The sequence below is a fragment of the Curcuma longa genome, chromosome 5, assembly GCF_044706935.1.
Source record: "Curcuma longa cultivar G26 ecotype Majalengka, Jawa Barat chromosome 5, ITB_CL_G26_1.1, whole genome shotgun sequence".
NCBI lineage: Eukaryota > Viridiplantae > Streptophyta > Magnoliopsida > Zingiberales > Zingiberaceae > Curcuma > Curcuma longa.
The window spans coordinates 6,221,698-6,246,551 of record NC_133865.1 but is presented as its reverse complement, the minus strand read 5'-3'; the positions used below and the strand labels follow the sequence as shown (position 1 = coordinate 6,246,551).

The 24,854-nt window shown below is 36.9% G+C and overlaps 2 protein-coding genes and 1 pseudogene across 2 annotated transcripts; 2 read left to right on the top strand and 1 right to left on the bottom strand.

The window, feature by feature from the left end:
* Nucleotides 1-442: 442 nt before the first annotated feature.
* Nucleotides 443-7,707, bottom strand: LOC141830228 (uncharacterized; annotated as a pseudogene).
* Nucleotides 7,708-8,569: 862 nt separating this feature from the next.
* On the top strand, nucleotides 8,570-9,167 carry LOC141830234 (uncharacterized). The gene is made up of 2 exons (XM_074717719.1): nucleotides 8,570-8,761; nucleotides 8,845-9,167. The coding sequence occupies exons 1-2, from the start codon at nucleotides 8,635-8,637 to the stop codon at nucleotides 8,991-8,993; spliced, it is 276 nt and encodes a 91-aa protein (XP_074573820.1). The 5' UTR covers nucleotides 8,570-8,634; the 3' UTR covers nucleotides 8,994-9,167.
* A 3,199-nt stretch (nucleotides 9,168-12,366) lies between these two features.
* Nucleotides 12,367-14,677, top strand: LOC141829353 (fasciclin-like arabinogalactan protein 15). Its single transcript, XM_074716803.1, has 2 exons — nucleotides 12,367-13,810; nucleotides 14,353-14,677. Exons 1-2 carry the CDS (start codon nucleotides 12,442-12,444, stop codon nucleotides 14,424-14,426), a joined length of 1,443 nt encoding a protein of 480 aa, XP_074572904.1. The 5' UTR covers nucleotides 12,367-12,441; the 3' UTR covers nucleotides 14,427-14,677.
* Nucleotides 14,678-24,854: the final 10,177 nt, after the last annotated feature.

The following is a 24,854-nucleotide window of genomic DNA, read 5'->3' as shown; positions in this document are numbered from 1 at the left end:
TGTATATTTGTAGTGTCTGAGTCAATGAGGAGGATCTCACTTGTTTCGACCAATTAGTTTGGAGTTTTAACTCTATCAATACATTAGTTGGTCGAGATATATGATTAAATTTAAGTGCATATTCATCACTAAAAGTTAGCAGCATTTACACACAATAAAGAGTTGGAAATATTTTCAAGCGCTTTAGAATTTTACCTTTAGTAATAGTATCTGTACCATAATTTACACACTTGACCCAGAAATGCCTTGTACCTATAAGTTTAATTCACCTGAAGGAGAATTACAAAATAAGATACAAGTAATCAAATACAAAATATGCAGCATGAAAAAGGCTTGGAATTTAGAGCATCTCTGGAATAAGAAGATCAAATATAAGGAAATAAACAGTTGCTCACTTGCTGGAAGAGACTTTTTTTCATCACCGAGCATGGTTTTTTAATCATCAAAGAATGGGTGTGATGTTTGCAGTATATACACCGTCAGAAAAATTGAGCCGCTGCAGAGTTGCACCGCTCAGAGAAGGGTTCATAACCACAGCAGGAAGGCCATCACCATCACCATCGAGCAGTTCTTTTTCAGAGCAGACAGATTTGAGGGCAACATTTAAGCCAAGTGACAAAGGATCAGTCTTCAAACTGTGGCCAGAAATACATAATAAATAAAATCCTTATAAACAAACATGAAATTCATGCAAAATGCTGAAACTTATTTGCGGATTCTTAACGTACAAAGACTGGAAACTAGTCCCCTCGGAACTCATCGCTGACCAAACACCATAGACGACCCATGGTGGAATAATTGTATCCTTTAGTTCAACGCTAAAACAAAGTCCACCAAGACCAGGTATAATTTCCATGACGATCATATCGGCTTTCCTTATCTCCTTACATGTCATCTAAAATTCAATACAAGCCTTTGGTGAGCATGCTAGTAGAAAAATCATTACTGTAACAGTTATGGTAAAATGTTTGAATTCACTTTTACCTCTGGAACATGTAAAGTTGCATTCTGGAATGGGACAGGTGCATACAAGACAGGAACATCTAAACCAGTAAAGGAATTCAAGGTTTTCCTGAAGAACACAGCTAGTGAAAATACAGCAGACAAGAATTTCTTTTAAGCCTGCACTTCACTACTAGAAACTGAAGAGACCTTTAATTGAATACCTGTGGTTTATGAGTATATCATATAGAGATTGGACCTCCTCGTGTCCACTAAATGAAAGGAGGGATCGAGAAGTGTTATCCACGCTCTCCATCGAAGATTTCAGATGGAAAATCTACATAACAATCACAAGGTTATGATCATACTTGAGTGATGAAGTAATAAAAGGATGACAGAGCTCAAAAAGACATTATTGCTACCTGGCCCAATTTTCGCTTCTCAATTTCAATAAGTTCAACCAAGTCGTCGTCAATTGATTGCTCCCCTTCAACACCATCGAGTGGCATAGTAAAATTTATTTTCTAAATATTATTTTAAAATACAATGTTATCAGAATACTTATACTAGTTATTTACTACACTTTTGGACAGAAACTCAAAATGAACACATTTAAAAAGTTTCTCCAAAGAGTAAAATAGATGAGCTTACATTTTTTCTTAGCAAGGATCGTAGACCACGTGTAGATCGTGATACGTAAGCAATACATGAGCGCTTCTTTTTCCCCAATAAGTTGCCACCAATGAATAAAACCACAAACTGCACAGTATAAACTGCAATTTTCACAAGAATCAAATGCAACTAGGAGACTGCAATAATGAATCTAATAAGATAGGAAAGGTCAGAAGTGTGCAAGGAAAAACAGTTAGCAACATAAGTAAACCAAAACCATCAACATCACACAGTGAATAGACATTGACTTGCTGAAAATCACACTATTTTGTGATGCATAATCAAATCATTATAAAGTCTAATAGCATTGTAAATTGAAGACATTTTAATGCACATAACTTCTTGAACCAAGGGAGATTCATTGGGACCTGATCAAGGTTGATTTGCTCAAGTTATTTCAGGAATTTATGATGGGATGTCAAGTCCGAGCTGTTTAAATCAATTTTACATCACTTTCATTCCAAAATTGAAGGAGCAAAGTGCCCAAGTAACTTTCAGCCAATAGCTTTGAAGCACTTGCTAGTGAAACTAATCTCAATGGTGCTTGCAACTCGCCTGCAGGTTCTACTTCCAGATTTAATCAGTGGCTCTCAATTTACATTTGTGAAGTACACAAAAGTTTGTTTCATGTGCACCTTGGAGATTATTAATTGGTGTCAGAAGAGACAAAAAGATTCAGTATCATCAAACTAAATATGAGAAGATCTTTGACAACATGTTCTCTCGCTTAGAGGCTTTTCAACATGTTAGATTTCTTGGGTAATGGACATACTCTCTCTAGTGCATGGGGGAAATGATAGTCAATAACAAGCTTCACTCCTGGTTCATTGTAGAAGGGGCCTTTGGCAAGGTAACCGTGTTTCTTCATACCTTTTTATTCTTTTGATTGATGTCTTCCATCGAGTACTTTTGAAGGACAAGGAGGCTAGAGGGAGTAGTTCAATCTTGTTACAACTGCACTTTTTATATTTTACAAACACAAATGATACCTATTGTTCTCTAGAGCTAAGCATTTGGTGGTAGAGAATTTGCATATTCTAGTTGTGGCATACACTTTCTTCAGTGGCTCAAAGATTAACATGAGCAAATTCTTCATCTACATTGGTCGGGAAATGAACATTGATGATAATTTAGCAGAATCTTTAGGTGTCTATTGCAACACTTTCCTTTGACATACATTAGCCTTCGGCTAGGTTTAAACAAACCGGCAAGGAATACTGGGATAAATTTATTGCTAGAGTAGAGAGGAGACTAGAACCCTGGCAGGAATCCTTTCTCTCCACTGGTTGTAGACTCGCACTTGTTAATAGAATCCTAATTTTGCTCGTTTTCTACTCACTTGGGTGATGGATCATTTAGACACTATTTGAAGAAACTCCTTTTAATGTCATCATCAATCCAAGTCATGACCCATCAGATTCCTTTCCTAGTGGAGCAAAGTTTCTGCTGCTGTGTGCTTTGGCAACCTTGATGCTATTGGCTTGAAGGACTTTAATTTAGCTTAGTTATGTAAATGGTGATGGCTTTTCTCTGCGAACTTTGGCTTATCTTGGAAATTTGTGGTACAGTGTGACTTTGTGACATAGAAGTTGGGAATTAGTCATTCCCGACCGGCTTGGTCATTCATCTAGAGAAATATTTGGGTGGATAGACTTTTGCCAGTTAAGCTTTGGATTTGAGATTTTCAAATCATCTTGTGCAACACAGCCGTCTATTGGATGCCTCAATGCTCAGAAATGATTTTCCTGCACTCTTCTCTGTTTGCTTGGACCAAGGTATCAAATTTCAATAGCTTAATCCTTCCAATCCAATTTTGGGGCTTTCACTCTGTCATCCAATAATCTAGGAGGACACCACCGAGCTTAGTCACATGATCAACCTATGCCAGAAACCTCTGATGGATCTGGCATTGCTTGGCTATGCATGAGCAGGCTTCATTCTCAGTAGATTTTATTTATATCATGTTAATCAATGATGGCAGGCTGCTCAGATGGGCAAGATAAAAAAAACAGCCCAGTGCACGAAACTCCTACCAATGTGGGGTTCCGGGGAAAGGTCTATTGTACACAGTCTTACCCTACTTTGTAAGAGACTATTTTCGTGAACTCGAATCCGTGATCACCAAATCATACAGCAACAACTTTACTGTTGCACCAAAGCTCCCCTTCTAATAAGCACATTGATCTGTCAGATTATACTTGTGTTATTTGCTTAGGAGCTTAGACAAAACCAGTCATCATATCTTCTTCAAATGCCTAACTGTTGCATTCGGATGTAGCATCCTCTATTCTTCTTTCTCCTTATGTCATCATAGGTCATATATCTTTGGACTGTTAAAGTACCAGCTAAAGATACATCTCTATTTGATGGGTCAGTGTACTCAAAGTTGGCTGTCAAAATGAGGCTTCTGTAGTGTTGTAATCTAGATGACTAATGTTCTTAGTTAGAACTCTTCTCCTGTAACTCTTGGTTATCATAACAATGCAGTGACCTCGGGTCACTCAAATCCAATAATGGTCATTGCATAAAAAAATAGTTTTTCAGAATCATAGTAATGTAGGAACCACAAAGAGAGATGTATTTGGACTAACAAAAAACATGTAAGCTTTTATTTTCTTTACTTGAGTTAGGAACATCAATGCCACCAGAAGAAGTAAAATGCAAATGCATTATATATTCCTCAAGTTGTAATTTAACTGATTCATTGAAAAAAGATCAAATGCAAGAAATTTCTCAGAACGATATAACAAGTTGGTTAAAGATGATGGAAAATCAATATGATTAAAGTTTAGCAATATACCATAAAACATGTTACAAATGTTCTTTCTTAGCATGTAGTATAGGCTTCGAAATGAGTCTTCCCAATCCTGCTGTCTTTTCAGCCAAAAGTGTGCTTCTAGAAAATTATGAATATAATAGTCAGAGTAATACAAAAAAAAAACCAGTGGTCTAAGAAATAATAATAATATATTTAAAAAATAAGAGAAAAATGGTTCATGAACTGACCTTCCTTTCCAGCAGATGAAGCTAAAACTGACACAACTGAAGCAGGTAGAGAAGACTGAGGATATACCCATGAGTGCAGTGATTTATATAACTTCACCTGGGCAGTAGCACCATCTATAGACGACAAGCTGTATGGATTACAGCTTGCATCAATTGGAGGGGTTGCAAACAACCTGTGGCACCTGCATAGGAAAGCAACCATTTTTCACCAAAAATGATAAGACATGAATAGAGAAAGAATCAAAACTCAACACTAAAGTATACAGAAAATAATTATGGTATTCCAGAACTATCCAGCAGTTATAAAATCCAAAGTTGAAAAACTGGTTCCACCAAAAAAACCTCAACCGATCAGAGTGCCAGTTCAATTTGCTTCTATGCTCAGAACTGCCAAAAAACACAAGTTCGCCAAACTAACTGGAGTGGTCAGGCCAAGTTGGAATGGGTTTAATGACATTGGCATGAAACTAACCTCATGATTGACAATAACAATTCATGTCTCTGATCACAGATTACACATTCATCAAGAGAATCAAATGATAAACTGTGAGCACAAAACAAGTTCATGCAAAATATTGCAGATAGATTATTATACTAAAAAGTTATTTGGGAATCTCTTTAAGGGGCAAATTAGGGTAATAATTGTCAACGTACCTGCATCATCAAAATAGCAAGGAGAGAAGCATCGTATATAAGCTTCCACATCAGGTATTCAGTATATAATATATACAAGTAAATACATAAGATAGGTGTATATTTTCCCGTCATATTAAGACAGTAATGCCTTATTTTCACATCACATTAATTCATTTACAGAATTAGTTTAACTAGAACTAAGCAAAGAAACAAACCAAACAATATTCTTTTAAGCTCCATATATGTCAAATTTTAGTAATTCAAATATGCTAGACACTAATGTGAATAACAAGTGTAAAGATTGAACCTGCATCTCAATATTTCAAAAAAATAAAATCAGCTACAAAAAAAGACATGCTCTAGAGACAACTAAATTAGGATATTTATATTGTGCCATATGCTTATAAACTAGAATCCTAGTTAGAAAACTGAAAAGAATAAATAACTGTGTCCAAGTAACTGGCCATACAAAGGATCACTATCCTATTGGCTGTACGCTCAGGATGTTTACAGTTGCTACATATTACAAAGAATAAATATCTAAGAAATCCAACTATAGCACCCACCATTTAACAGATGATGAAGAAACCAACCGCATACTGGTTTTCAGGGTAAAATCAAAAGGGATTCTAGGACCTGACATCTCAAATTCAGAACTGGTTCTAGGACCTGGCATCTCAAATTCAGAACCAAAAGCACTTGAATTTGAAGGATGATTGTCCATTTTTCCAGGACCAACAGGCAACATAGTTAAGCTGGCAGGAACATGACGAACATCCAACCCCTTAAGTGCTTTTTCCTATGAAATACATCGAGTCAACAAGGCTTAGGAGCATAAACTAGAAAGGTAGAAAATTTGAAGATGTACCATATCAATTTTGGCAGAAGTTGCAAGGGTCTCATCTCCCAGATGAAGCTCAACAACATTACGCAGCATATTTTGGCTACATCTATCGATCTTCCGGAAACCTTGAAAATTCTTATCTATGCATGATTGATCAGCACCTTCAAGTTTATTTAACACAGTCGCATTTTCACTATAATTAAAGAAGGAACTTGTCTTCAATTAATAAATTCTTTGATAGGGGCAATCAACTAACTATAGATATTTGAGCTACAAGAAGAACAAGCAATACCACAAAATTGATGTTTTGCCCTCAACTTGTAAAGAAGGACCAGAAGGGTTAAGAACAACATTAGGAAATCCACTAACACTCGAGAGATCCTGTTTTACAGGGAAAAAGACAATAGTAATCTCATCAAAATAGCTTTTAGAGCCCAATACTTACTGCTAATGCATAGGAATTCAAACCTTGGCCATTGCATCTTCATATAAAACTCTGCATCTTTCACTTGACTTCTTAATAGGATAGACCTCATTGACACGGATATTAAAATATTTTTGAATCTTCAACTGTTCACTTTTCCTGATCTCAGTATTAATCCAAGCAGTCAGCTAAGCAATATTAAAATGTATGAAATTTTGCTTGTTAACCTACCTTTCTGAAGCAAGACGAGTAGGGACAAATTTTTCTTCAATTATCTGATGCTTTTTTTGCTTCAACTGTTCGCTCTGTCACGTAGATAAAGCTCATCAACATCTGATTCTCTAACAATAAGATCATATATAGCCTCATATTTTCTACGATAGACACCAAAATCCCATTATGTATATATCCATGTCAAGTCCTCTCTATGTGATTCAAATTGGATATGGATCTATAGGAATCCTCTCCATTTGTTACTGAAAGTACAAAATACTCGATATACAAGTAATCTATGTCCACTCCGTGAATTACAGAAGCATATATGTATGAAATGAGCATTACCGAACAGATCCTGAATGCAAGTTATTCTGTTAATAAAATCTATTACTTTGAGAAATAATTGTCTTACTTTGCTAAAAGCACAATTAGAATCACACTCAAATTTCCACAACGGAGAACTTAGTCATTCATCTACCGTGGACTGGGTTCAAATGGAAAGATAGCAGGCCACATAAAATCAGATCCACATAATACCAGAACAACTAGAATAAGCAACTACCAATATGTTCGTACTACAAGGCACAGAAAACGCAAGATGAAAAGAAAGTGATTTAATCCTATTGAAGGAAACTACTAATTTAACAAGTTATAGACATGACTGCAAAAACTTACACTTCACAGAAACTGATGATTCCTATTTTCTTGTGTCAGACTCCTACAGGTCTATGGTATGGATCTAGTAATGAATAACTTAATTTCAAATTTATATGAGGATTTTTAAACACTGAAAGGCAAAGATAAGTTTTAGAATAGAATTCCATTACATTGTTGGCAGGATAGCATTGAACAGAAATTCCAGTAAATATGACAACAAAGACAACAACGAGCTATGAAAGACCCCTAAACAAGAATAGCAAAAGATACCCAGACTGTACCCTAGCTGCAACGGGGTCTTCCGTTTCATCGCTCCACAGCCTTTTTTGCCTTCCGCGAGGCGACTGGCGAAGATAATCGCCAGCGTCGGTGCTGCGAGTGAAGGCAAGCGGCGACGAAGAGGCGGCGATGTACGAAGAGGCGGCGACGAGATCCGGGCAGGAAGGCAAAGCGGGGGATTTGAAAAATCGGAAAATGGGCAAAATTTTGGGCTCCAAACGTGAGGTTTTATACCAGTCCTCCTCCTCCTATTTCGGTTCGAAAAATATTAAATTTTTAAATAATATATATATATATAAATAATTTAATCCGAAATTTATTAATAGATAAAAAACTTTAAATCATTTTAAATTAAAATTAATATATTTATGTTTTTATATTTAAATTCGACAGGTTAAATAAATTGCACGTGGAGTTCAGTAAAATGTCGCCTAACTCGATCCGTACCTCCGGTCAAGTCGAACCGCTTTTGATTTATATTAATAAAAATAAATCTTATTTTAAAAATATATTAATTAATAATTTAAACAAATAGCTGGAATTAAAGAGCGGTATGTTCCACGTGCCTCAAGTGTATTGACTTATTTACCCCTACCCAACTGTGTATCTTAGCCGTCTTTTTCGACACGCAGGAGGATATTTCAGTCAAATCAGCGCACAAGTCAAGCCGGTCAACATTATCCATGTTCAACAAGGCAAGGGAACTCCTTCAGCGAAGTCAACGAAGCGTAAAGCCTCTCCTTTTGTAGTCTCCCAAGTCCCCAAAAACAATTCGATAAATCCGAAGCCTCCATACTTAGCCATCTTCTGCTATATATTTATCCTCTTCTTCTCTATTTCCCCTTCAGATTCCAGAGCCAAATCTAAATCTGCCTTTCTATATATAAATTAAGGGCCCAGGAAGAAGATAAAGAAGGCAGCGGCAGCGGCGGCGGCAGCTCCAAAGAAAAGGAAGGAGATGGATGGCTCCAATTGCATGGGACTCATGGCGGTCGTCGCCGTCTCCGGCAGCGTCGCCCTCGTCTCTCTCCAGCTCCACAAGCGCCTCGCCTCCGACATCATCAAGAAACTCGAGTCGGAAATCGGTACGGTCTTTCCCTTGACTCGATCGATTAATCAAACAGCTTTCAGAAACTCTGATCGTCGAACTTTTGTCAGAAACTCTCAGGTTGCATACGCAGTAGGGTGAGCGAGGAGCAGAGGAGGACGAAGAAGAGGGTGAGGTTTGCCTCCGACGTGATCGAACCGTCGTCGAACAACGAAGAGTATCGGCGGCGAAGAACAGCATTGATGCTCGGTCATTGCATGATTTCCTAATTAGTTAATTAGCTATAGTTTTGCACTTTTAATTAATTCAGCAAGGAATTAATTAATATCGTTGGTGCATGATCTCTCTGTGGATCCAAATACTTCTGTATACTCTGGATTTAATTAGTTTTTAGCTTCTAGTTTTTGGATCTGATGATGATGATAAAATTTATAATAATTTCTTGCACTTTGCTGATGTGATTCATAACCATACAACTCCTTGAATCGTTTGTCTTCTTTTCCCATTGGGAGAGCAAAGAATAATTAAAGCGTTTAACTACGTACTGGAGTTTAATTAATTACTACTTCTCCAATAAATAAAAGGAAGACGTAGTTGATGCTTCCAAGCATTTGAGAGTGAGACATATTAATTTTAAAGATATGCATGGTTGAATCTTCCACGTATATTTCTCTGTAAAGTCAAAGCTGCATTAATTAGTTATGGTAGGTAAGAGAGTTTCAGAAGGCAGGATGAGGCAATATAATTAGTCATTTCCCCAAGCACTTAATATTCATTTCTTTGAATCTATTAATTCTGAAAGTAACTCACGCAAATTTTTCATAAATTTAAATTATAGTGCCCGGGGTAATGGTGCAACGGTAAGACATCTAGGTTATGACCCAGGGACCCGCGGTTCGATCCTCAACTACGACGTATTTACTGGAATTTTCTTCTAAATGAGGAACGCAATTAAAGGATGTTGGGCATCTGGATTGGCCACCGTATGTGCTTCTTGATTTACCCTGGTGGTCGATGGAAAACTTCCGTGGACCCTACCGGTCACTCCCAGGGATTGAGTCCATGAGACTGACTGGAATTTATCATTTTTTTTAGACCATTTATAATAATGACTTATGAACTATGTAACGATAATCAATATTTTATCTCACTAAATCGAGTTGATTATATATATTTTAGGGCATTTTCAATGATGGGAGCTCTCAATCTCATTGAGCTCCTTTGTGGTCCCTGTAGAAAAAATATCATTCATTTCTCCATTATCAAAAGCCTCCCAAAAACTATTTTATTGGTCTCACTCAACTCCCCACTATCAAATATATTTTACATTATATATATATATAATTGATAAAATTTAAATCCATATAATTATTAGTATTAAATTACATTCAGTACATCAAATAAATAAAAGATATAAATTATAATAATATAATACAAGATAATTAAATATATTATTATTTCACTAATAAAGACCGTAGCATGCTTAGATATGCTCAATCAAGTTAGCTCGAATATGATGACGTAGTTGATTATCATATAGCTCGTACTTTCTCTGGAGATATTCCTGAAATTCTTATGTGGAGCCTTGAGATATTTGTGATGAAGGATCTCCTTCGTCATTCGACTAATTGACTATTGTATTTTCTCATTCTCAATAAGTGTAAAATAATACATGTATACATGATGTCCTTCAAGTTGTCATTATGCCAAAATCATCATGGACCTCTTTGATCATTGTCTATCAAGATTATTAGAGCACCCCAAATGCTCGTTCAACATCTTTTCTTATAGCTTTATGTCGTTCCTTGAACATTTTTCTCTTGAGATTGAGATCCTTAGGGCTTGGAAAGCTCTTGACGAAAATCATTTCTCATTCCAGATAGATCTCATCGGTTAAAATAGTATCCTTTTGTATATCGTATATTGTTAATCGTAAAATTAACCTTTGATACATTTCCTTGTAAGATGTTGAACAAAGATGATTCATTAAACACATTAATATTATCACGCGACCTTGCAATCCCAAAAAAGGTTATTTGCTAAATCCACAATTCCGCAAATTTTACTATTTCAAGCACAATTGTTAGGATGTCATGATCTTTCCTAGTAAATTGGCCTTTTCCAAGCAACAAAGTAATTTTTTCATTGTCAATGTAATTTTTTCATTGTCATGATCTTTCCTAGTAATTTTTTATTGTCTATCAGAAGAATTTTGATCTCTATGATGCATCATTCGTCACTGCTCATATATATAGCCAGAGCATTATTTACTAATCTATATCTTCCGCATTTTCTATTAATTCATTTATTTAGAATTGATATAAAGATTAGTTTGTAATGGCTGCTTTTTTAGCCTTTGAAAAAAAATTAATTATTGAACAATGACTAAAACATTAGCCGTTGATCTTCTTTTTCATATATTAACATAAACATATTTTAATTAAAAAAGGAAAAAAATAGAAAAAAAGGGCAGCGCTCCCAACTTGTGTAATGAGAATGGGAGCTCATGGATGCTCTTAGTTCCTTCTATTTTTTTCTTAGTCAACGCAATGAGGCTCTACAAAGAGTTGAGTTTTAGGTGGTGTTTTGAAATATACATCTTTTATGGAGACCATAAAAATTATATTATTCTATATAAAAGTGTTTATTTATTTATTTTAGAAGTTTAATATTTTTAATAAGTAAATAAATGGCCCTTTCTAATTTTTTTTTGCAGTGTACGATAAATCTGCAAATAATTTATGGAAGTAGTTGAAAAAGGTCGGTGGACTAAATACTTAATGCGTATTTATGGAAAACATTTTATTTCCTCATTTATATTTTTCGTATATAAAATAATCAAACATGCGCTACGGCCCACACCGGCTACCATTCAAAACGACGGTGGAGAAACGAGTATGATGTAAAGGAGTACAAAACATTTAGGCGGAAGGAATCCGGCCGAGAAATAAATACGGAGAAAAAAAGCCGCACCCATTTCGGAAGTCTACCCCCGGTTTCGGTCGCGGGCCCCACCGAGACGTCGAATACACGTGAGCCGACGCGGCCGGCTATTCCGCTTGGCGGGTAACGCGTCGCGCTCGCTTACCCGTTCCGTTTCTTGCACCCTTCACGAATCACGAACATTTATTTTTCACCCACTTATTTTAATAATCTCTAACGATGCCCACCAGTCCTTGTCAGGCATTATTTAACTTAATTCTCCCAAAATAAAAAATAAATAAAAGAAACTTTATATATACATTTGTTTTTTCTTAAAAAAAAAGTGATTTTATATCTTTGAGAAAAATAGAAAAAAAAACAGATACTTCGCACGAAAACGAAGCAAAGCGGGACGGAGAAGGTGAAGTTACCGCTTGAAGCAACGCCGACACCTCATCTCGCCTTCCCTGCAAGCAGGTCACCGGTGACGTTACCGCAAGGAGTTGTTTTACTATTTTGCCTATGATGTATTATTGATATGGCATTTAGATTGAGGGTGTTTTTGTCTTTTGAGTACTTTCGGACGAGTTAAGGTCACGGGACCTACTGACCAGCTGTGGGCCCCTCCGTAACCAGGCAACAGCCTGGCACGTTGCGTTTCCTGGCACCACGTGGATTGGTGTGCTCTCTCTACTCAGCGTCGCACCGCGTCAGCTTGATTCCCCCGCCTTCTCTCTTCTTCTCCGCCAGAAAAAAGAAGAGGAAAAGGGAGGTTCCGCCACCGCCAGCGTCGCCATGGATCGCCCTTCCCTTGGCGGCGCTACTGATCTCCTCCTCGTTTTTGTATTCTCCGCCGTCTCTTTCGCCGTCGCTGTCTCTGCATCAACTTCCTCCTCTTCATCACCGGCAATGCCTGGATCTGACTCTTCTGCGACCACATTGGCCACCGCGTCGGCTTCCGCCGGGCAGATTAACTCCAACTCGGTCCTCGTCGCCCTCCTCGACTCTCACTACACCGAGCTGGCAGAACTGGTGGAGAAGGCTCTCCTTCTCCCGGCCCTGGAGGCCGCCGTCGGTCGCCACAACCTCACCATCTTCGCCCCCCGCAACGAGGCGCTCGAGCGCGACCTTGATCCCGAGTTCAAGCGCTTCCTCCTCGAGCCACGGAACCTCCGATCTCTTCAGAGTCTGCTCCTCTACCACGTCGTCCCCGCTCGAATCGGTTCCGGCGACTGGCCTCAGGCGCGCCACCCCACTCTTGCCGGTGATCACCTCCATCTGGAGGATAAAAAGGTCGGCCTCGCTGCCGTGGTGCATCCGGACGCGGTGATCCGACCTGATGGTGTGATTCACGGCATCGAGCGGCTGCTGGTGCCTAGATCTGTGCAGGAGGACTTCAATCGCCGACGCAGCCTCGCGGCCATTTCAGCCGTGCTTCCCAGGGGCGCGCCTGAGGTGGATCCCCGCACTCATCGCCTCAAGAAGCCTGCGCCTCCCGTCCCCCCGGGCGCCCCGCCTGTGCTCCCAATCTACGATGCCTTGGCCCCAGGCCCATCGCTAGCGCCGGCCCCCGCGCCGGGTCCTGGCTCTGGCAAACATTGGTTCGACGGGGAAAGCCAAGTAAAGGACTTCATCCAGACTCTTCTCCTTTACGGAGGCTACAACGAGTTCGCCGACATACTGGTTAATCTTACTTCGCTCGCGACGGAGATGGGTCGGCTGGTGTCAGAGGGCTACGTGCTGACGGTGCTGGCGCCCAATGACGACGCCATGGGGCGGCTGACGGCGGATCAACTCAGCGAGCCTGGCGCTCCGGAAGCCATTATGTACTACCATCTTATCCCGGAGTACCAAACCGAGGAGAGCATGTACAACGCCGTTCGGCGGTTCGGCAAGGTGCGTTACGACACGTTGCGGTTGCCGCACAAGGTGATGGCACGGGAGGCCGACGGCTCCGTCAAATTTGGCGCCGGTGAGGGATCCGCCTATCTATTCGACCCAGATATCTACACCGACGGCCGTATCTCCGTCCAGGGCATCGACGCCGTCCTCTTCCCACCTGACGAGGAAGCGCCGCCCGCCACTTCCCTCTCCCCGTCCGCCCGCAAGGCTGAGATCGCTCAGGTCAAGTCCAAGTCAAAGCTCAAAGCCAAGCTCAGAAGAGGTAACCACCATTCTCTTCTTCAAACGTTTCTGTTCGATTACGATATCTGTTGTTGGCATATTCCGGCAAGATTCCTCTTTTTTACATCGTTTGTCATTATACAAACTCACCAACTATACTTACGTGAATAACTCGCACATTACTAGCTCAATTGTTCTCCATAACGAATACTATTCGTCTTTCTTGCGCACGTCTCTGATCTCTCTTCCATTTCTCCTTTTCATTTTTGTTTTGCATACAACAGTGACTAGTGGATGCTACTAGATGCAAAAGTAGAGACTTTCATTTCTGATCCTCCACCATTTCAATTCTTCAGCATGAATAGTTGGTTAATTCGTCACAACCAGAGTTTTATAAATATGCATTTGCATTCTTTCGGTTGCATTAGAAAACACCTCCGTGATTCATTCTTTCCTTAAAAAATTGACCTTATCAAATGACAACGTGGTTTGAGCCGAGTTGGTGGATGACTTCTATTTAGTTTACATAATTAAGTTGTTGGATATCAGACTAAGAGACATGTTTGCATTGAGTCAATGCAGGGAAATTATTGGAAGTTGGATGCAATTTGCTCGAGGCTTTGGGTCAACGTTCTAGCTTTGCCACATGCCAATAAAGGAGGAGGGGAAAAAAATCTAAACGGAGGATCTATCTACCCCATCCATTCATTAGTCAATAATAAGCATGTTCTTGGTGAGGGGATGGAGTTGAGTATTTGTAATGTTCATACTAGTGATAATAGTGATGCCTGAGATTTAAGAACATGTAAAGGAAGCCATTTTGTTTTGTTTCTGTTGTCATTCATATTTGTTTTACTACAGTGTCAATTCCACATAATTCCTTTTAAAATCGATTTTCTTATTTATTTGTGTTGGTTTAGGTATGAAATGTGAAACTGGTTCTGTGTTATTTTACTTCCAGTGGGCAGTGGGCAGTGGGCAGTGGCTGGCTGGCATATTTGAGTTTGGATTTTTGTGATTTTGTCTTCATTCTTGAGCCACCTAGTTCTTGTTCACAACCCATTTTCTGAATCTTTGTTTTCTCATACCTAAAGTATGCCTTTAAGTTTGGCAAGACTAAATTCTTTGTTCATTTGAAGAATAATTCGATTCTACTGTTGTTTTCTAATGAAGATAATATCTAGCTGTTTGGAAGAGAAAAGGGAAAAGCATGCATGGAGAGTTTTACAGATGGAAGATCTTTCCTTCAGATCTAGCATTTACTATATGCAGCTAAATCATAAATGCTAAGTTAAGATAGAGGGTTGAGAATGAATTGTTTCTTACAACCCCAACCCTATTTATATAAAATATAAATTTTATTTTATTTGGAAACACTGTAAAAAACTTTTTTATTTAACAAAATAAAAATATAATATATAAAATAAAATAGAGGATGATTGGTTATAATATAAAAACTAAGACCTTTAAATATTTTGAGGTTTATTGAGATATTTTATCTAGTAAAATGATTGAAATGAAAAAGAGAAGATATTTTTTATGAAAAATTTTTATAAAATAGTGATTAAATTTATTATGTTATATGTATTGAAAAGATTTTATTTTGATTATAAAATTTATCTTATTAATGATACATATTTATTAAGATTTTAATTATGTTGAAAAAAATATTATTTTGTTTTATCAAATTGACATATATTTGTTAAGATTTTAATTATGCATAATCTTTTATCTTAATTAAGTGTTCATATTGTATGATTTAAATGTGCATAATTAATTAAAATTTTATCTTAATATGCATATCATATCTGCATTTACCACCATCTTAGGATTGACTCAATAATGGTAATGAATCCCCTATTGACCTTCAAGAATAATAACACTATCTATAAAAGAAGTTTGGAGTGTTTAAAAGGCTCTAAAGAATTAAGCAACACAAAAATGGTGTTCAAGGCGTTCTTCAAATATCAATGATCGGAGGTAACAATCGATCATTTTTTTCATCTTCAATTATTATGTTTATTTAGTACAAAGCATGATGTAAATTTCTAAGTTACTTTTACCTTCACCTTAATATAATTTTCAATCAAATAAATTTTTTTAAAAATATGTTTATGCAATTTTATTATCACGTGACCTATTATTTTCAAAATTATATTATGGGCCCTAAGTTTGTATAATCCATTATGGGCCCTGGGAATTTTTTAATTTAAAGGGTTGTTTGGTAAATTTTTAAAATTTTAAATTTTGATATTTGAAAATATTATCCTTCCAAAATTATGAATATTTATTTTCTTAAAATAAATTTACATATGATATATAAATTATTGTGAATTTTTGTTGATATATATATGATTTGATGTTACCCTCATAAATTATACATGCAAATTAAGTTGAAAAAAAATTGACATATGGAGATTCATTACTTGAATAATTAAGTTTAATCGTAATTATAAAGTGACATCTTATTGATGCTTCCACCTTGGGCTAACCCATGAGGTACTAGTTTGTCTAGTAACGTTGCTCTATCTAAAGAGGTTGATTTTCAAAGAGGTCTTAGTTCTATCAATCTTTCATGAGAGCATTCTTGGAAAGTATTAATTGTGTTACTAAATATTAATTGTGTTACTAAAGAATTACTATATAAAGATTAAAAAAAGTTTAATTGTAAATAAATAATTAGATTTAACCACAACATCCTTAATTATGCAAAATTATACATTAAGTGGATTAATATCACATAATGAATATAAATTGTAATTAATTATATAAACATAACAAATTTATCCCATAGGATCTTGGTTATATTTATATAATTAATTAAAATAAAATATCAAATTATGTTTTCTTAATTTATCTACAGGAGTTAAAGAAAATATAATTTGATAGTTTTATGATAATGTTATACCAAAATTTAATTGAATTAAAATTTTAGCCCATAAGCAAGTTTTATTTCACTAGATTTTTCTCTAAACATGATTTACATTGATAAAATATGATATTTTTCTCAAATTATTTTTTAATAAGCATGTTTTTAATTTATGCAAAATAATCTTTGAATTTCTTTGATATGCATTATGATATCCCGAATTCAAGAGTGATAACTATAAAATTTGAAAGGAAAGAATTCTCTTTCATTTGAGTGATTGGACATTGACTATACCATAAGAAAAGACGAACCACCTGCTATTGATGAAATTAACATTTCTAATAAGATTGACCTTTATGAAAAATGGGAGCAATTTAATCGTCTCTGCGTAATGTTCATAAAGACCAAAATCTCTATTGGTATTCGTGGTTTGATTGAGGAGCATGAAAAAGTTAAGGACCTACTTAAGACAATTGATGAATAATTTACAACTTCAGATAAGGCCTTTGCTAGCACCCTAATAATGTAATTCTCATCATTAAGGCTCACTAGCGTGAAAAGTGTGTGAGAGCACATCATGAAGATGATGGATATAACGGCTTGATTGAAGACACTCGAAATGAAAATCTTTGAAACTTTTCTTGTGCACTACATTTTATGCACTCTTCCTCATCAATATGGTCCTTTCAAAATTTCCTATAATACACATAAGGATAAGTGGTCAATTAATGAACTAATGATCATGTGTGTACAAGATGAAGGTAAGGTTGTTGATGGAAATGAATGACTGTACAAGGGAAGCCACAAAATCAAACCAAAGTCAAGGGAAAAGAAAAAAAGGGAAAAGGAAGATTCCACATCAAGATGATATCTAAGTGTTTCTTCTGTAAAAAAAATAGGCACATGAAGAATGATTACAACAAATTTAAGAATTGATTTGAAAAGAAAGGCATTCCTATCTCATTTGTCTGTTATGAATCTAATATGGTTAGTACAATTTATAACGCCTGGTGGATTGATTTTGATTCCATAATCTATGTCACAAAGATTTTGATTCCATAATCTATGTCACAAATATCTTATAGGGTATGACAAAGCCTAAGAAAGCAAGTAGGAAGTGAGTAGAACATTTATTTTGGAAACAAGATGTGCTCACATGTGGAGGCAATTGGAACATACATTTTTATTTTAGATAGTGGTTTTGTTTTGAAGTTGGAAAAAACATTTTATGTTTCAAAGTTTGTAAGAAATTTAGTTTCTATTTCAAGGTTTGTACCATTTGGATACTTTTTTGGATTTATCAGTAATTCTATGAATTTATTTTATAAATCCAATCTTGTTGGAAATGGTACAATGATTGATTACCTTTATTCCATATCTTTACAAATAATAGCAATATCACTATGCATATTCGAGCTAGTATTAAAAGATATGTTATAAATGAGGATTCCTCTATTTTGTGGCACTAGAGATTGAGACATATATATCTCCATATAGAGGATAAAAGATTAGTAAATGATGAAGTACTTGGTACTTTAGATTCAAAATTTGAGATTTGTGTTGATTGAATAAAGGGAAAGTACACCAACAAATTCAAAAGGGATGCCAAGAGGAGTACTGAAATAATAGAGATCATACATTCAAATATATGTTATCCACACATGGATATGCATGATCTGAAATACTTCATCTTTTTCATTAATGATTACTCATGATATATGTATATCTACTTGCTTCATAATAAGAGTGAAACATTAAGTGCCTTCAAGATATTTAAGACTGAGAGGTAGAAAAATAGTGTGAAAAATAAATTAAGATCGTGAGAATGGATAGGGATGGAGAATATCCTTTAAAAGGAGATATATATCCTGCGGCGCTTGTTAAGATTGTTACTAAAAGTCTTTGGCTAAAGCATTACATGTCAAGAGTATGGTACTCTTGGACACATGTACAAGTAATTTGAATCCACAAGACAAGAAAGCAGCTTGGGCTAGGTATGATGTAGTCAGTCTAGTGGGGACTAACACATAGACTATGTCCTGAACTAAGCGGGTATAAGACGGTAAAAGGAACGAGGCACGATTAATTGGAGCTGCTGAAGGATTTAGAAATGTTCTGGAACCAATTGTTGATTTTTTGATCAATTGGGGATCATGATGTACTACTAGGTGTCACTCATGATCGTTTTATAATTAATGGTTAATTACGGATGACCAACATAACCGGAAAACTATTGGGTCACACGCACTACAAGTTCTCTAAAGGACTTAAAACGAGCTTAAGAATTAGATTCTCAGAATGAGAGAAATAAAGTCTAGTTGGATCGGACAAAGGACAAAGTGATGGAATTCTTCTTATGAAGATGAAATAAACAAAACTGATTTTGTTCAAATCAGAGGTCATTTGGTTAATGAATCGAATGATTTGATTTTGAATCAAATTGAACCAACTTATTTTGGCTCATGATGGAAGAGATTTTGGCAGAACAGATGTTATGAGAAGTTTTGTCTTGTGAAGATGAAATAAATAAAACTAGTTTGGGTGAAATCAGAGTTCGTTTGGTTAGTGAATCAAATAAACCAATACAAATCTGATTTGCTACAGTATGGGTCTGAATCGAATCTGGTCCGGTTCAGCCCATTATCAACTAGTTCATCCAACCCTAATCGTGTGATCCTGTTCAGCCAATACAACACAACATAACACGTGCTGACCCAAGCACTGTAGCTTCTCACGCGGTGGGAAATCGCGATAAAGGCAGAGAGGAAAACAGGGCTTCGTGCGTGATCTTCTTCCTCACGCAGCGCCATCCGCTGTGGCTACCCCGAAACCCTAAGGCGTCGGTTTCTTCCTTCTCCCCGAGCGGTGGTCGGCGGCTTCTGCCTTTTTCCCGAGCGACACGTGTTCATATCTTCTCCCGCGATTTCTCTTCCAACGCTGTGAGAAATAGCAAGCGAAGAGGAGAAGCTGTGGATCCGGTTCAGGAGAAAAGAGGAAGAACACCAAAGCAAGGATTTGGTTTGTGGAAACGAAGAGGAGTCTTCCGTCCGTGATTACTCCTCCGACAGAAGCAGCAACTCTGCCGCCGGAGCCGGAGTCGAGGCACGCTTCAACAGGTATTATTCTAATATTGGTATCAGAGCCTGTGTTAGAAAATTTACCTGTTCTGTTCGGCCGTCGCTTCAACAGCGCAGAGGTGCTGTTTGTAATTTTTTTCCTTCCGATCCGCGCTTCCAGCGTGAAACTCGATCTGTTTGGGTTTTGACGAAGGAGGCTTCGCCTTCGGGGAGGCTGGCGTCGGCGGGGCTGGCGCCGGCGGAGCAGGCGCTGGCGCCGGAGAAGTTGAAGTCACTGCGCTTCGTGCACAGGAAGAAGAAAAGGGGCGGCGGCAGTGTTTCGTGTAAAGAAAAAAAAAAAAAAACTTGCACGTGTTTTTTTTTGGAAGTCACGATTAAAGAATTTGAGATTTGATCTTTATTTTATTGGGCCCAAAATTCAAATAAAAAAAATTTAGGCAAAATAAGGAAATGTGGAGATTTGATTTGATCTGGGCTTAAAATGTGATATTTGAAAGTCCAATTAATTTGAATATATAAATGAATCTGTTTCATTTATTTATGTTGATCTGATTAATTAGATTTAATTAAATGAAAAAGTTTCATTTATTTATATTCTGATTACATTGAAATATTGATCTGATTAATTAGATTTAATTATGTAAAATGAATTTGTTTCATTTATTTATTAATCTGATTAATTAAATTAGATTAGAAAAATGAATTTGTTTCATTTATCTATTAATCTGATTAATTAGATTAGATTAGAAATATGAATCTGTTTCATATATCTAATAATCTGATCAATTGGATCTGATTAGAGTTGACATTAATCAACTAGACTCATAATTGTGAGAAGTTGTTTGAACAACTTATACCCTAGAAACAACTCAATAGGCTTAGTCAAATGGTTTGATATCATGCATGGTGCTCAAGTGCCTGGGGTGCTTGGAGCTAGATGATATTTTTAGTTCTCATGGAACACTGCCATGTTGAGTCTTCAAGGTGCCGATCGACTGATCAAAAGGATCAGTTGACAAAGCCCCTATAAATCAAGAAGATTTGTTTTTCTTGATTTGTTGTGTTAGATCTATGCCTGTATAAATTGAATTAAGCTGGTATATGTACTGGTTTGTCAGTTTTGTACTGACTTCATTAATTTCAATTTTTCGAGATGGCACAGACGATTACTACTATGACTCGACGCGAAGTGATGCGTAATAAGCTGAGGGAAATTATCTAGTGGATAGATTATGATCCAGCTTATGGAGTTAGTAGACACATGGGGAGGTTGAACAGACTATTTTGGCGCCTAGAGATGTAGGATTTTTCGATTCTGGACAACTGCAGGATTTAAGCTTTGATTCGTTCATTGCCTGAAAACCTGCAAGTTGAAGCACTTCAGATATGGGAGCGCCGTAAGGGACGTATTACATATACTGAGTTGTGCACAGAACTGCTTCACTATGCTGATTGTGAAGAGGATCCAGAAGAAGATCCAAGAGAAGACTCTGGAGAGGACACTTCTGAGGGATATTTGAGTTCATCACAGGATTCTGTATCCTGGCATCATCCAAATAATATCCCAGTTGAAGATGTTTCTGTTCAGCCTAAAAGGATAAGCTATGTTTGGATTATCACTGCGCTAGTGTTTGTCCTAGTGGGAGTGATAGTTGCTTATCTAGTTTGTTAGAGTTGTTGTCTAGTTAATTATGAGTAAAAATGTTAAAGATAACATTTAAAGTAGAGTTCTTGTTATTTGTTAACAATGTACAACACGTTTTAATGATATGTTCATTTTATGCTGTTTGCTCTACATGATGCATGATATTTAATTAATGTATACTCTTTGATTAGTTCATTATGAGTATAATTAATTAACTTTTAAATGATAAGTTCATTTAATGATAAATATCATGATTAATTAATGATTAAGTTCATTAAGATGGGATGTATGTAATAAAATAGATCAATGCAAATTAGATTGGAACATACAAATGATGAGTGAGAATGTAATTCTCACTTGATTTTGTAAACCAAATCAAATTTACATTGAGTCAATTTAGAGATTACATACATAAAATGACATACACTGAATATCTGAATAATTTGTTTATTTATGATAGGTTATGGCAACAAAGAACATCATAGCTGATTTAAATAATGGAGAAAATTTTAATGGGGATAACTACAAAAACTGGCACCTTAGGATACAGGATGTCCTAGAGGAACAAAAAGTTCTAGAGGCTATAAATCAGGTCATGATTGAACCTGTAGATGGTCTTACTATAGGAGTGAGACCAGACCCTATCAAGAAGAAGGGAAAGAAGACTGGAAAGAAACCTAAAAGCAAGTTGACTTGCTTTAACTGTGGCAAAGAGGGTCACTTCGCTCGGGAATGTTCTGAGCTGAAAAAGGTTTCTCCTAGTGTGTCTTCTTTTTCTGAGCATTTAGTTGCTAGTTCTGTGTTGTTGGCTGATTCTTATCCTTTGTGGATTATAGATTCGGGAGCAACCAACCATGTAACTCGGGAACGAGTTACGTATGTTGAGTACCACAGGGTACCAGCTGGCAACAAATGGATTTATGTAGGAAACAATGCAAGAGTTGAAGTCAAAGGAATCGGCACTTGCAAACTTAACCTTCGTGGTGGAAGTACATTGTTTCTACATGATGTTCTGTATGCTCCAGAGATTCGAAGGAATCTTGTTTCTGTAACTAGTCTTCTTGAATTAGGGTATTGTATTAATTTTTATAGCCGGTGTGTTGAACTTAAGATTGACTCAGTGTCAATCGGATATGGTTATTTAACGAATGGTTTTATGGTTCTTGATGTGGAACCAAATATCAGTTGTGGAATTGATAGTTGTTTTTCAAACATTGCTCTTACTAGTGATGCAGATATAACTGATGAAGTTTGGCATGCTAGATTAGGACATATAGGACAAGAACGTATGAATCGGTTGGCTAAGGAGGGTCTATTAGGCACTCGAGCTAAGATTCACTTGTCTATATGTGAGCATTGTCTTGCTGGAAAAGCAACTCGGAAACCATTTGGTAAGGCTATTAGGGCTGAGTCACCATTGCAATTGATTCATTCGGATATTTGTGGTCCAATGAATGTGAAGGCTAGACATGGAGCTTCTTACTTCATTACATTTATTGATGATTTCTCTCGTTTCGGTCATGTGTATTTGATTTCTCATAAATCTGAAGCATTAGATTGCTTCATTCGTTATATGAACGAAGTTGAGAATCAAATGGAACGTAAGGTTAAGACCCTACGCACTGACCGTGGGGGGGGGGGGATATTTGTCTGATATGTTCAAGACAATATGTAATGATAGAGGGATTATTAGACAGCTGACAATCCCTGGAACTCCACAGCAAAATGGGGTTGCTGAAAGAAGAAATAGGACTCTTCTTGAAATGGTTAGGTCTATGATGACCCAAGCTAATTTGCCGATTTCCTATTGGGGAGATGCATTATTAGCTGCGGCCTATATACTTAACAAAGTGCCTTCAAAATCGGTTCCATCTACCCCATATGAACGTTGGACTGGCAGAAAGCCGGATTTGAGTAATCTGAGACCCTGGGGGTCAGCTGCCTATGTTCATGATAACTCTCATAAATATGGAAAACTGGGACCTAGGGGTAAGAAGTGTATCTTTATAAGGTATTCTGATACTTCTAAAGGTTATGTTTTCATTGGTGAGCAGCAAGATGGAACTATCTCTGAAATAGAGTCGAGAGATGCTACTTTTCTTGAAACTGAGTTCCCAATTAGAGGTGAGGTTGAGAAGACAGTTCCTCTATTTGAGGAGGATGAGACATTATCAACCAAAGAGGTGTCTATAGAGATGCCTGAACCTAGTCAACCGAGTGGGAGTAATTTGCCTAGTCATGAGTTGACTTCTCAACAGCCCAACTTACGAAGAAGTATTCGTAAAATCAAACCTAAGAAGAGGTTTGATATTGAGAATGAGGCATTGATGACACTCCCAGTTGACGATGATGAACCTCAATCTGTTGAGGAAGCATTGGGATGTAGAGTTAAAGAAAAGTGGAAAACTGCAATGGTTGAAGAGATGGAGTCTATGAATAAGAATCATGTTTGGGACTTAGTCGATCTTCCTCCTGGCCGAAAGGCTATTGGGAATAAATGGATTCTCAAAATAAAGAGGAAAGCTGATGGATCGATTAACAGATACAAAGCTCGATTAGTTGCAAAAGGATTTACCCAAGTAGAGGGTATTGACTTTGAAGAGACATTTTCTCCCGTAGTAAAATTTGTATCAATACGAGTTATTTTGGCCTTTGTGGCACATTATGACTTAGAATTACATCAGATGGATGTAAAAACCGCTTTCCTTAATGGTGAACTTGACGAGGAAATCTATATGGTTCAGCCAGAAGGTTTCATTGCTGAAGGCCAAGAGGATAAAGTATGTAGACTTAAAAAATCTATATATGGGCTAAAGCAAGCGTCAAGGCAATGGAACATAAGATTTAATGAAGTCATTTTATCTTATGGTTTCGAAATGATCAATGAGGATCATTGTGTTTTCCTGAAAAGGGAAAAAGGAAAGTATGTCATTTTATCATTATACGTTGATGATATGTTGATAGCTGGAAATGACATAAGGTTTGTGAATGAAATCAAGAAGTGGTTATCATCACAATTTGATACAACAGATATGGGGGAAGCCGAGTACATCTTAGGGGTGAAGATCATTAGAGATCGTTCTAAAAGACTTTTGGGTTTGTCTCAAGAGACTTATATTAATAAGATGTTACAACAGTTCGGCATGTCTGAGTGCAACATAGAACAGACACCTATTGTGAAAGGTACTGTTCTGAGCAAGAGTATGTGTCCCAAGACTCCTAATGAAATAGCCGAAATGAAGAAAAGACCATATGCCAGTGCTATTGGTAGTTTGATGTACACTATGTTGTGTACACGTCCCGATATCAGCTATGCTGTTGGCTTAGTAAGCCGGTTCCAGTCAAATCCAGGACCGAGACACTGGAAGGCAGTAAAAAGGATATTCAGATATCTGAAGGCAACAACAGATTATTGTCTCTGTTTTCAAGGATCAGATATGAGCCTGAAGGGCTATTCAGATGCAGATTGGGCTGGGGACCTGGATGATAGAAA